This window comes from Ciconia boyciana, chromosome 23 (genome assembly GCF_034638445.1).
Source record: "Ciconia boyciana chromosome 23, ASM3463844v1, whole genome shotgun sequence".
Taxonomy (NCBI): Eukaryota; Metazoa; Chordata; class Aves; order Ciconiiformes; family Ciconiidae; genus Ciconia; species Ciconia boyciana.
The window spans coordinates 7,665,792-7,678,838 of NC_132956.1; the positions used below are offsets into that span (position 1 = coordinate 7,665,792).

Genomic DNA, 13,047 nt, shown 5'->3' on the forward strand with positions numbered 1-13,047 from the left:
GGAAGTTGCCCGACGGAGACCTTCCCAGGCTTGCTGTGCCTTCGTGGCTGGGACGTGGCAAAGGAGCTCAGAGGTGCACACCTCCAATTGCTGGGGACAGGTAGACAGAGGATGGGGAATGATGGGACTACCTGGAAATCCTTCTGCAGACCCCCCACAGCAGAGAGGCTGTCCCATGAGTAATGTCTCCAAAGAAGCAGCCCCTCTATGCTGTGGTCCTGGCCAGCAGACACCAAATGTCCTCATGGCCGTGGAGTGGAGAAAGACTCCTGCAGGAATCAGCCCCAGAGCCAACAAGGACAGAAGAAGCACATCACGGTGGAGGCCACATGAGCCCACAGTGGCAGGAGGGAATTGGGTGTCTCTGAGAAGGAGCCAAGGAGCTCTGACCTCCAGAAGTCCTGGCAGGCATTGCAGGGTGGGCAAGAAGAGAGAAGAAACATTTCCTGGTCACTGGAAAACCATCAAGAAACCCCAACAGGAGGGAAAGTGGAGCTGACAGTGCCCCACGGAGCTGCCTCCTCAGAGGAGCTGGCAGTGCTCAAAGTACCAGATGGGACATCATCCACCCCATTGGGTCAGGCACAAAGAAATCCCTATCCCTGGGCTGAGCTCCTGTAGATGACAGGGTCTTGATAGCAAGGGAGAGGTACCCTGACCTCCTGTCATGTCTTCCAGTCTTTTTGCAGTTCCTAGTTCGACCCCGCGGGTAACCTCCTCCCGCTCCAGAGCTTCACTGTCAAGTCACTGAGAAACAAAGATGAGAGGGACAGCGTGACCGAGGGGTTCCCACAGCAGCCCTGCAGACACGCTGCAGAGAGGCACTGCGAGGAGAAACACTCCCCACCCCCAGCCCATGGCAGCATGCAGCCCACAAGACTTCCAGGCTCTTTTCTCTTGGCAGGAGATTGCCCAAGCCGTTTGGGGAGCAGGCAGGCCCAGTGGGGCTCAGCCTCCAGCTCAACCCACTGGCAGCAACTGGGGACAAAAGGAAATGGTGACCTCCAGGGCTGACCCTGACAACAGGACTCCTGCACCCCTTGAATGAGCTCTAACTAGGTCAAAGCAGTGACACCGCAGGGAGCTGCTGTGCTTGGTCTCCCCAGGGCATGGGCTGCTTCAGGGTGGCTGCTGACTCCCGCCCCACCATCCATGCAAGCCATGGCTTCCACGGAGCTGCCACAGTAGATGTGGGCACTCGGCAAGGAAAAAATAAAAAGGCAAACAAAACAACGCGAGGGTATGGCTGGGACAAAGGGGCAAGTCACTTCTAGCAAAGATTTATCAAGTGGGGAAAAACGCAAAATAGTTTCATACCGTGAAGAAGCAGCTCAGACCAGAGAGAAAGAAAGAAAACGAGAGTGAGAGGAGCAAAAGCAAGCAACAGAGAGAAAGACAGAGGGAGAAAGAGATGGAGAGAAAGAGAAAAGGAAAGAAAAGACAGAAGAGTGCATGAGCAAGAGAGTCAGAAAGAGCAGGAGGGTCAAGGCAGACTAGTAGCACGGCCCTTTATGGCAAGGACGCGTCGTGGAAGGCAAGGGGTGAGCCCAGGCACGTAATTCCATAACTTTACCCGGCAGTCACTGTGGCACAGATGGGAGGTGGGGAGGAGGAGAGACAGAGAGAGACAGAGAAAAAGGAAGGGAGAAAAGGGACATGGTCGAAAAGAGGATATCAGAGTCTTGCTGCCAAAGAGGTCCCCGAGAGCAGCAGAGGATGCCCAGCCCCAGGGCAGAGGGGTCCCTGTGCGGGCGATAACCCGGGGCATCACCGGAGTGTGGGCAGGGGACAGCCAGGGGAATAGCTCTTGGCACTGCAGCGGGCTGGCCGCATCATCGGGCAGGCTAAGGCGGGCAAGATCAGATGAAGGAGTGGAGGGACTAGAAAGTTGTGAGACTCCCCCCTTCCCTCCCTCCCTGCTCCCTGTCCACTCAGCGCAAACCCACCCTCGCCCAGGGATGACAGTTCAACCCAGGGGACTCCCACCTCCCAGGGGCTCTGGGGAGCAGAAAGCCCGGGGCTCACCTGGAGGCAGTGAAGATGTGCTTTGAGTTGGTGCAGATGGCATTGATGGGGCTGTCGTGCCCTTTGATCTCCCCAACTGGGGTGAAGGTGTCCACATTCCAGACTTTGATCACACCTCCTCGGCAGGCACTCAGCACCATGGGGCGGCCAGGGATGAAGGCCAGTGCACAGACCCAGTCTTTGTGGGCATTGGGGATTTGCTGTAGGTATGGGCACAGAGCGGAGATTATGACCAACCTCATCTGCAGCACCACCAGCAGCCTCATGCACCCAGCCTGGGAGGTTCAGATTCTCACTGTTGCCCTGGCACTGATCTGGATTGTGGGGCTAGTGATGCAAAGTTAGGAGGCTAAGGGGATGGATTCAAAAGTTAGGGCTTGGTTTGGTCCCTGGGCAGGAGACAACAATCCTTTCTTCAGAGAGGAACACAACACCCGGCACTGCAATTGATGCTGCAGCCTGTGTGCCAGGGGGAGCTGGCAATCCTGAGTGTCCTACAGCACAAACTTATGGGGGTACAGAGCCACCTCACACATGCACTGCCAGATTCCCAGGAACAGGAGTGCCCTCCCTGGTTAGCTCAGTGCAGGACACTGGCACCAGGTCCCTGAACAAAGGTCCTCCCAGATCCCCAGAAGCAATACTCCTCTGCTCCACGGTACCCCAAGGACCTGTGCTATATGCTCCCCTCCAGACCTGGATAAGTTCCTGCTGCTCCAGATCCCACTTCTTTATGCCGTTGTCCCTGGAGCCACTGAAGAGGATGTCTCCCTGGATGGCCAGGCACTCAATGCCGTCGTAGTGAGGGGGCTCAAAGTTGTGAGTGGGGCCAATATTGCCCACCATGCCCTCAGCAATCTCAAACACCTGGGGGAAAAACAGTGGGTGAAAGACCCCAGATGGCACTGGAAACAGAGTTGACCCTGTCTTGGAGAACTTGGCCATCGCCATCTATTTTCTAGGCTCAGGGCACCCAGAGTGATGCTGCAAAGGGGAGTAGGCATTGGCCAGTGGAGGCTTTTTTGGGGCTGAGGTCTCTCTAGGGGTCCTGCCACCATCAGGGGAGGTCTGCCCCAGAGACAACCCCCATTCTGCTGCATTTTACTCATGGTGAGCTTTCACACACCTCCACGAGCCAAGCTAACAGCTTGCAGCTGTCAGGAGAGTGGGATTCTGCCTTCCTCATCACTCCCCTGGTGCCAGCTCCAATTCAACCTGCTAAAAACCAGCAAAAACCTAAAAGGGAGGGGAAAGCTCTTGCTGTGCTGGAGCTGTGAACAAGCAGGTGCAAAGCATCTGTATTGGGGAGGAGAATTGAGCAGAACAGGGCAAGGTGCTAATCTGGGTCAGCCATAACATGCAAGTACTAGCCACAGAGCGTGAGGGATGAGAGAAATGCAAATCCATCTCCAAAGGTGCATTTGTATTGTGGGCCAAGCAAAAGGCAAGATTTGGGTTGAGGAGATATGCAAAAACCTCACATGCAGACGTGAAAACAGAATCTGGGCTCAGATTTCAGGAGGAGAGAAGAGACCTTAGGGGTTGCCAACATCTGGGCTTCCCTATGGGAGACAGGGCTCTGGTCTCCAAGGAGGAGAGTACCTTGACGTAGTGATCTTTGGAGCCCGTGACCACCAGGTCATGGTTGCTCGCCGTCTGGTTTACCGTGAGACACATCACAGGTCCGATGTGGCCACTCAGCTTCCCGATGGGCTGCAATCTGAGTTCAATAACATGGGTCAGCCAGCCCCTTCCCAGGTGCCAAAGCTCCTCCAAGGGGCTCTCCCAGGCAGAGACCCCCAGAGCCCTGGAGCCCCGCAGTAGGGGTTGTTCCATTTGGGGGATTGCAAGCAGGGACACCCTTCTTCCTAGTGATGCTGGGGGAGAAAGGCAGTCTCAGGGCCTGCCAACATCTGGCTACAGAGCCTACGCTGCAGCAAGGGGTTAGCAGCCCAGTGCCCATGTGGCGGGGGCGGGGGGGAGCAAGTGCAAAACCAGGGGGTACTGCTGCTCATCCCAGATGTCTTTCCCCTTCTCCTAAGCTCTGCCCAGCTCATGGACAAAACCCCCACTCCAAGTAGCCCCATTGCTGATCATCACCCCTTGGGTCCATAGGAAAGGGCCCTGAAAGTCCTTATTCCAGGCAACTTCCATTGCTAAAAAGGCTTTCACTTCCCCTGGGGGGAGTAATTTCAGGCCCCTCTGAGCAGACAGTGTCCACTCAGCATCCGTAAACTGTCCTGGCCACCCCAGCACTATCCCCTTACCTGCTCAGCTCCCAGATGCGGACAGAGTTACCAGTGGCAGCATAGAGCACGGTGCCAGTGGGGTTGAGAGCAATCTGATTGATCTGGTGCTCTCCCTGCACACTGGTGACAGTGCGGGTGGTGGTCCCAGCACACGCGTCCCCAGAGATCACCTGTCCAGAAGATCTAAGGGAGAAAGAGGTCAAGGAGGGAGGATGAGCAGAGATCAGAGCCACCAAGGCCCCACTGAGGAACTGCACAGGGCTGTTGGCTCCAGGCTGGCACAGGTGGGTCCCACATCGGAGAAAGGCCCTAGAGGTATCACGATCTCTCTGGCCACAATGGGATCAACAAGACCTCTGTCCCCTAGGCCAGTGCCCTGCTTGCAGAGGCAGCCAAGGATGTTGGGTGTGTGCATGACATGGAACATCCTGCCCTGGTTTCCATTTGAGGGCTGCTCTTTTCTCCTCCCATTCCTCTTTGCTTCCTGCAGGAAGAGCTTGCTAGTGCAGGCAGTCAGCACAGGGAAGCAGAGGTATTTGGTCTCTACACCAAGGGAGAAGCACCTTCAGGCCCAGGTAGATGAGCTGAGGCTGGATGGAGAAAGGAGCTCTATGCTGGAGCAAGCTGGTAACCCTGGACTGCCATACTCTCCTAACATTTGAGCCCTGCTCCAGACCACAGCTACAGCTGGTCCCATGCTTCTTTCTGGTCCTCAAACTCCTCATAAAGATCTGAGTTTCCCACCGGCGAGCCTGTAATTTACTCAGCCACGATGCTGTTAGGGGCTGTGCTTCCTCTATGGAGCTGCTGGCTCTCTTGGCCATCCCCAGAAGTAGCTGCAAATCTCTTCAAAGCTCTTTAACCTGAGCCTTTGCTGCAGGAGGTCCCCATGGGTCCCCTCACCCCAAGCTCTCTCCCAACCTCCCTGTTCCGTAAGGATGCAGCACTGCAAACTGGCACTAAAGCAGCTGGTACTTGGCCCTGTCCTCAGCCCCAGTAGGTCCTGGGACTGGCTTCTGCAAAGCCCAGAGTCCCCCACAGATGCTCCCGCCTGCCACGTACGTGAGGGTGCGGATGCACCGGGCCGAGTCCCGGATGTCCCACACTTTGATGTATGATGTGGACACAGTGAACACCAGCCCCGTGTGGCTGCAGTACTTGATGGAAACCACGTTGTTTGGGTGACCCTTGAGGGAAGCAATTTCTTGGCCCGTCACCAGGTTCCACATTTTGCAGCTCCGGTCTGCGGGAGGAGGAACATGCCCAAGAGTGTCAGGCTGGAAGGGGTCCCTCCGAGGTCACGGTGGCGTGCGGGCAATACCCCTTCTGAACATTGCCTCCCCCCACCCACAGGGCCAGAGGAAAAGAGCCAGTCAGCCCCAGCACCAGGGCCATGCAGGGCAAGGCTCAACGCTGAGGACAGGAGAGAGGCTCAGGAGAAACCATCCCCATGGTGCCTGGCACTTCACGTAATTCCCCATGCCCACCTGATCCCATAGTGTCTGCAGGCCAGCAACCCCCATGTCCTCTCTGTCCATCACGCACCTTTGGACCCAGTGAAAAGCAGCTCATCGGTAGCATCCAGGCAGAGCACAGGTTTGGTGTGTCCTTCTGCCACGGAGACACACTGCAGTGGGGCTGTCCGGGCATTCTTGGTGCCACCCACCGGGTTAATGATGCCCCTTGTGTGGGAAAGAAAGAACAAACATGGTGGGGTGTGTGTGGAAAGGCACTGCACTACACAGTCGCAGGGGCATGGGAGAGCAAGAGCTGCCTCACCCCAAGCATCTTCCACCACATGGCAGTGCGATGGGCCCCTCCCTCTGAACCTGGCATGTCTGAGCAAAGGTCTTTGTGGAAACCCTGGAAATCTTCCCAGGAGCAGCCCCTGCCTACTGCTTCTGCCCCAGTGATACGGAGTGGGAAAGGGGGGCTGCCCAGTGGCCTCTGCTCTCCTGCTGAACCTCTCATGCCTGGCCAGCACAGACCCAAGGAGCCAGGAGACCCAGCTCATTGTTCCTCAGGTCAGTTTGGGACAAACTGCACCTTCTCCAGCCTGAAGCTCTACTGGGATAAATGTTTCAAGGTACCAATATCCAGCACCCCAGTTCCTTGGAGGCTGTCAGCCTGTGGCTGGTGACATTTGGAGACAGGGCCCTGCTCCTTTACATAAGGCCACAAGGGTGACAAACGGACAGCACCGGCATTTGCACCCAGCATGCCTGTCACAATGGCTGTGGAAGCCCTGCACCCACCACTGGGTCTGGGCAGGAGAGGACCTATCCCTGCCAAATCTTCCTCCAAGGGACACCTGCTTCCTGTCCCTCTGGACACAGCATCTGCCAATCCCCTCCACTTTAGCAGTGCTCAGAGTGCTGAGGACCAACAGCCCTACCCTTCCAGACCCACGTGTGCATGGCCACCAACAGCTCTTCCCAGCTGGCATCCCAAAGCACAGCCTCCCCACAGCTGTGGTGCCTTGGGTTGTGCTATCTCTTCTTATAGGCAGGGAAACTGAGGCACGGGGCTGGAGAAGGGCAGGCCTGAGGCCACATAAGGTTTGCATTAGTCATGAGGACAAACACAGGCCCATTAATTTGGGTTTGGAAATTACACGCATGTGATCTTTCTTTCTCAATTAGCAGCTGCACTTACAAACTCAAATTAAACAGCCCTCCCCTGACCCCTAGTGTTTCTACCAGTCTCGAGGTGACACTGAATCTAAATGGAAATCCTGGCTCCCCAGAGTGAGATGTTATTGACGGATGTTGCATTGCTGCCTGATGGCAAACTGCCCAAGGTGACGCAGCACAGACATGTCTGGTGCCACCTCCCCAGTGACTGTGGGAACTCGGGGCATGGGCAATGTGAGGGGACACCTGGGTGCTGGAGGGCTGATGTTCCTAAAGGACAGGGGAAAGGTGGCCCTTGTGTTGGGAAACCTCTGTAGGCAAGAGGGTGCAGTGGGACAAACCCAGGAGCACCTTAGCCCCAAGGCTGAGCTCTGCGCCACAATCTGACTTGGTTTCTTTGGGAAAGAGATCTACCCACCCACAACCCAGTACCAGGGAAGCACAACCAGGTGTGGGGAGCACCTGGAGACATTTGCCTGGAAGATGCTTGCAAGAAGGACATACTGGGAGCACCCAGCGTTGCTTGCGCCCTTCCCCAGCATCACACCGTCCTGGGACAGGATGGGACATGGTGGCGTCATGCTGATGAGAGCCCATCAGAGATGGAGGAGAACATGCTGCCACCCCAAACCAGCCAGTGTCCACAGGTGAGCCCAGTGCTATGTTTCCAAGGCCTGATCAGAGCAGGAATGGTTCGAACTCGCAACGAGGGGACAGTGTCAGATACTGGAGGTGGCATGCCAGGAGGGAACAGCACACACAAGCTGGGAGGTGGGGGAGAGCAGCAAGGCACAGGTGGAGCATGCAGGGACAAGGGAGAGCAGACTCATGAGACAGAGAAGGAGGAGGAGAGGAGGAAGGGATAATAAATAGAAAGTTGTCTATACCTCAGCACCTCCGAGACAGAGGAATCGCTGTCATCAGACCTAGGGGCAGAAAATTAGCAGGATTATGGGAGAGAAAACCCAGACTAGAAGAGGCAGCAGAGGAATCAGAGATGGAGGATTGTTATTGCATCCAAGCCAGTGTAGGACAGAGAGAAGGAGGAGGGGAGAGAGGGAGAAAGAGAAGCACATGTGGAGAACCAGGGGAGAGGGCAGAGGAGCAGAAGGGCATGTGAGGATCAGACAGCAGGTCTCCATCAGGGAATGTCAGCGCTGCTAGCAAAGCTCCGAGATGAGGGCAGCTGCCCAGCCTGCTGCAAGAGGGAGGCTGGAGCAGCATTTGTGGGTTGGTGCCAGTCCTTCAGCTTCCTGTGAGCCCCCATCCCACCTCACCCCATCCTGCTCTGTAGCCTTTTCCAGTGGTCCAAGTCTGGCTAAGCCATGTCTCCAAGTAGGGCTCAGCCAGAGGCCAGGACTGAGCTGGCTGCTTGCAGGAGCTCACAGAGGAGACACACAGCAGGCAGGACAGGGCAAGGGTCCAGCATGGCCCTTGCAGAGTGTCTTCTCCCTTATGGAGAGGAGCAGGGAACAAAAATGGTGGCAGGAGGCTGGCTGGAGCCAACCCAGGTCCTGTGCAACTTCACCCCACCGTGAGACCTGGTACGTGCCATTTGCTGTTATGGTATGGGCGCCCCTCACTCAGACCCTCCCGCCCCACCAGGACTTACTTATCCAAGGCAGACCCCTGGCTCTGGTTGCTCGTGAGACGAGAGAAGACATTGCGGTCGTTGCGTGGACGGGTAGGTGGGGATGAGGGAGGCGTGAAGCCAACATCTGGAGGCCTGAGCCAGGAAGGATTAGAGGGACACATGACTCTGGAATTGCTCACCTGGCAGCTGCCTGGCACACCAGGGCCCAGCAAGAGCTGGCCCAGCCAGCATCTCTCCCCACTTGTCTGGGCCACCCAGCCTCTCCCTGCCAATGTTCCCATTTGTCCAGCTCCCAAGCTCACCTGGCAGGTTGTCCACGGTCATAGGATTTCCTCCTTGTCAGAGGTGAAGTGTCCGAGCCACGAGATTGTCTGGGACTAAAGCAAGTGAAACAGAGCACAGTGGGTGCCTGCCCCCCACTGCTGGGATCACTCCATGCTGAACACCCATGTCCTTCCCCAGCAGAGCAAATGGAGAAGTTGGGCTGCCCTGAAGTCACAATAACAAGATCAGAGGATGCCTCGAGTTATCCCATGAGGGTGGAAGGTTTTTGGCAACCAAAGAAGCCTCCAAGAAGGCTGATAACCCAGGGCAGTAAGTCAGGGACTCTCGCACACCCCCTGCTTCTTTCCCTCCTCCTGGAGTACCCTTCTCTCCATCTGCAGAGGATACCAGCGTACTCCTAGACACTCTCCAGGTCCCACTGGAGAAATCCACCGCTGCTTGCTGCAGACAGGCCTGCATAGATGCAGAATTGAGCTCACCCTCACCGCTCTGCAATTCCACAGTCAGGGTACAGCTTCCCATCTCCTGGCCCATGCCTCCATGAGCCTCCCAATGCCCAGAGACCCATCACCCTATGCTCACAAGGTGCTTCCTCGTGTGGGCAGGCTGATGGTGCGCGACACCTTCTCCTTGTAATAGGGGTCTCGGATGGAGAAGCTGATCCCATCCTCTTTGATCTCCATGAGGGATGCCAGGGACTTGGTGATGTTCTTGGTGGAGACGTCCAGCGTGGGTCCTAGACACTCAGCTGACACTGCCTTCATCTGCCCTGAGAGCTTGGGCTCTCCCTAGAGCAGGGCAGAGGACTCAGGCACAGGCAGCATGGGGGGGAGGACAGTGGGAGCAGCCAGAGAGCTGTGGGGCAGAGAAGCTCGTGCTCTCTGGCCGTAGGAGGTTGAGTTCCCCCTGCATCGTGATGGGATGCCTGTCACAGTGCCAGCTCTCCATACTCTAAGCAAATGTGACAGCCTGTGCAGAACAACAGGCGCTTTCCTCCACCTTTGCCCACAATGGATGCAGCACTACACAGGGACCTCCTTGGTACCCACACAAATCTGGAGGGTATTGGCTGATGTGGTGGATGTTTCCCAAGTCTCTGGTGCTTCAGAGGACCACAGGACCAGGAGGCCTGGTTTCCCCTTGCCTAGAGCTGACCCCACCCAGACACCAGTTGTACTACCTTATGCCAAGCCTGGCTCTCTAAGGGTCAGACTGCAGAGCAGAGACCTGGAACATCATTGAACAACATGCCTCTCCATCCCTCCTCCCACTCCCTGTGATGGGGCCACACAGAAAGGCCAACTAACCTTGAACTTGAAGTCATCCTGGCTTGCTGAGCCCTTCATGGTGAAAGACTGGGAGATGCTGCAAGGAGAAGAGAGCAAAAGATGGATCTTCAGTGCCAAACTCTTTTCAGAGAGCTGGCTGCCACCGGCCCACCAGACTCCTTGGTCACCCCCTGCTCCCCAGAACCCTTTCTCCAAGGGGTGACCTAGTCTTCACTCCCTGCTGGTGTCTAAGATACATCTCTGCTCCCCTCCTCAAGGGAAAGCTTAGGTGGGGCTTTGCTCATCCACATCAATCTGTGAGGTCCCGTGGGTGGCACCAGACATCCTACCCCACCCCTGGCCTACCCTGCCACCACCAGGTCAGGCAGGGCTGGGCTGGGCGCTCACCTCCCATCTGAAGCCAGGCTGAACTCCGAGACCTCTTCATCTGTACTGGCATAGCCGTTCTCTGTGCAGGAGGGAGACAGCACATCAGCAGCGCAGAGGGGACCCCGTTGTGCCGAGCCCTGTCTGAACCGTGCGGCAGAGGGGATGGCCTGGGCAGCTGGGGGCAGGGACCCAGTCCTTGTCCCTGTTCTGTGGTGGCCGGAACACACGTCCCCACCCAGCATCACCCTCGGGGCAGCCCTGGGCACGCTGGTCCCAGCCATGGCACCTCCAGGTGTTTCTTGGGGAGCTGGCAGGGGTAGACACCTTGCCCCACAAGGCAGCATGCCTGGCCCAAGGATGTGCCAGCCCTGGGTCCCACCTTGCTGGACATTGTGGATCAGGGCCTGCAGCTCAGGGTGCGACTCGGCCTTCTCCCGCAGGGCGTCCAGGATGGCGTGGTTCTGCGAGGAGCCGGTCACGTCTGTCTGCCGCAGGCGCCCCTCCAGCAGGCGGATCTGGGCCTCCTTCTGTGCCACCTGCAGCCCCTGGGGAAGGACAGCCACACTGGGCCTCAGGCGGGTGTCTAGGGTCCCCATCACCAGGTCCCCACCCTGGCACTCTGCTCCCCTCCCCAGATGCAGGAAAACCCCATCACACATCCAAGTCCCAGCTTGGCCACGCACCTTGTCGATGGAGGCCTTCAGGAAGTTGTCCAGCAGGAGCCGGGCTTCAGCCAGGGAGCAGGAGCTGATCACCACCGAGGTGTCCGTGGAGTCCAGCTCCTCCTGAAACATGGAGGGATGGGTGTTGGATGCAGCGGGGGAGCTTTGCCGCTGGGCATGGGACGGGCAGAAGGGCAGGCCAGCACTGCCCAGTCCCGATGCTCACTCTCCTCAGTCTGCTCAAGTGGCTACTGGGGAGATCCAGCCGTGGAGATGGCCAACGCAACCTGAAGGGCTTCTTTGTTGCTACAGGAATTCAGGTCACCAGCCCAAATGCTAGCGTGAATTAAAAACAGCCCCTTCTTCTCCAGCAACCTAGGTGACAGCTAGGGACAAGCCAGGGACAGCACACAGCCTCCAACCCAGGCTGCAGCCAGTAGAGGGGAGCCGGGAGCTGCACAGAGTCTCTGTGGAGTGCCCAGTGTCAAAACAGGACACAAAACCTGCAGGGTTCCTGCTGGAAAAAAAGCCAGTCCTCCCTGGGATGTTTCCAGCACATGAAACTCCCATGGGGACAAGTGACCGCCAGCCCCATGGGCAGGATTGGGGCTGCAGCTTCCCTACATCCCGGGGCACTGGGGAACGGGCACCAGCAGCCTGTCCATGGATGTGCAAGGACCTGGCGGCACTCCCCTCTACAATTAACCACCTAATGAGAAGTGACTGTGTGGGTGCAGCCCCACCGACTGTGTGACATGGCTCAGAGGAGGACTCTGGGACACCCAGCTTGGCCGCACCCAAGGACACCCTTGCCTCCCAGGGATGCTCCTGCTCTCTCCATGCCAGCCGGGCCCAGTCCAGCTGCCCACCTTGGTCTCCTCGATCTGCATGATGGTGGCCTGGCAGTCGGAAATGCTATCGTTGATGTAGTCAATGTTGGCCCCCAGCACCTCGATCTCCTCATTCAGCTCCTGCAGTCCCTTCTGCTCCTTGGGGCTCTCTGCCTGCAGTTTTGCCCTCTTACCCAGCAATGCTTCCTGCAGCAGTGCCAGCTCCTCGCGTTTCTGGGGGAAAAGGGAGGGGCATTGGCACTGTCGACATGGCTGTGCCCCTGCCCTGCACCCACCATCCAGCCCTCTCTGTCCCCAGTGCCACTGTCACCTTGATGAGCCGCTCCATGTCAGCCTCCAGGTTGACAATGGTCATCCTCTGCATGACGATGTCGAAGATGCGCCGCTCCAGCGACTGCCACTTGAGGCGGGCAGCTTTGCTGAAGGTCTGGCTCGCCCCCTTCTTGGGGAACTTCTTCCTACAGCCAGAGGGGAGAAAAGGCACATGGGTGACCGGCCTGGACAGCTGTGCTTACCCCAAAAGGATGCCTGGGCTCTGGCTGGCCAGGAGCAGAGGAGGCACCTGCATCATTTCTGGATTGCCCAACTTTTCCATTGCCACTTAGCAAAGACAGGGACAAGAGATGAGCCCAGCAGGGTTTGTGCCGCGACGTTTAATGCTCATGGAAGGCCAGCACTGGGCTCAAGCCCAGGTGCCAGTCAGTCACACGCTGCCAGCACAGCCTGTCACTGGGTCAGTGGTTTAATACGGGCCAAATGCACAATAAGAAGCTGGCATTCAACCTCCGCCACCAGCCAAAAGCCAGACATGGGAGTCCTGAGATGCCTCATCACCCGTCCACGCAGCCCCTGCCCTGACCTGGCGGGCCGAGCCCCATTCACAGACGATGAGGGGTCTCCCAGGAAGTTGTTGATTTTCCTGTTCCACTGGCGCACGATGCTGGAGACGGAGCGAGCACCGGACTCGGGCTCAGAGGAGGTGGTGCTGGCCGAGACCTCTGCACCCGAGTCCAGCATGGCTGGCTTCTGACTCGTTCTGCCCGCGACCCGGTCTGACATGGGCTTGGCGAGACGGCGCAGTGCCGAGACC

General features: G+C 57.4%; 1 protein-coding gene across 1 annotated transcript in view; it reads right to left on the minus strand.

Annotated features, from left to right (window-relative positions):
- Positions 1-647: 647 nt before the first annotated feature.
- KIF21B (kinesin family member 21B) overlaps positions 648-13,047 on the minus strand; it is a 37,628-nt gene continuing 25,228 nt past the window's right edge. The window contains exons 18-35 of the mRNA XM_072845049.1: positions 12,817-13,046; positions 12,268-12,415; positions 11,976-12,170; positions 11,128-11,229; positions 10,824-10,989; positions 10,463-10,523; positions 10,094-10,151; positions 9,369-9,574; positions 8,804-8,878; positions 8,520-8,633; positions 7,795-7,833; positions 5,820-5,956; positions 5,337-5,517; positions 4,293-4,457; positions 3,628-3,745; positions 2,722-2,892; positions 2,026-2,225; positions 648-747 (exon numbers count right to left, since the gene is read on the minus strand). Of these exons, the coding sequence (XP_072701150.1) occupies positions 693-747; positions 2,026-2,225; positions 2,722-2,892; positions 3,628-3,745; positions 4,293-4,457; positions 5,337-5,517; positions 5,820-5,956; positions 7,795-7,833; positions 8,520-8,633; positions 8,804-8,878; positions 9,369-9,574; positions 10,094-10,151; positions 10,463-10,523; positions 10,824-10,989; positions 11,128-11,229; positions 11,976-12,170; positions 12,268-12,415; positions 12,817-13,046 (2,421 nt within the window). The 3' untranslated portion in view covers positions 648-692. The remainder of the gene's footprint in view (positions 748-2,025; positions 2,226-2,721; positions 2,893-3,627; positions 3,746-4,292; positions 4,458-5,336; positions 5,518-5,819; positions 5,957-7,794; positions 7,834-8,519; positions 8,634-8,803; positions 8,879-9,368; positions 9,575-10,093; positions 10,152-10,462; positions 10,524-10,823; positions 10,990-11,127; positions 11,230-11,975; positions 12,171-12,267; positions 12,416-12,816; position 13,047) is intronic.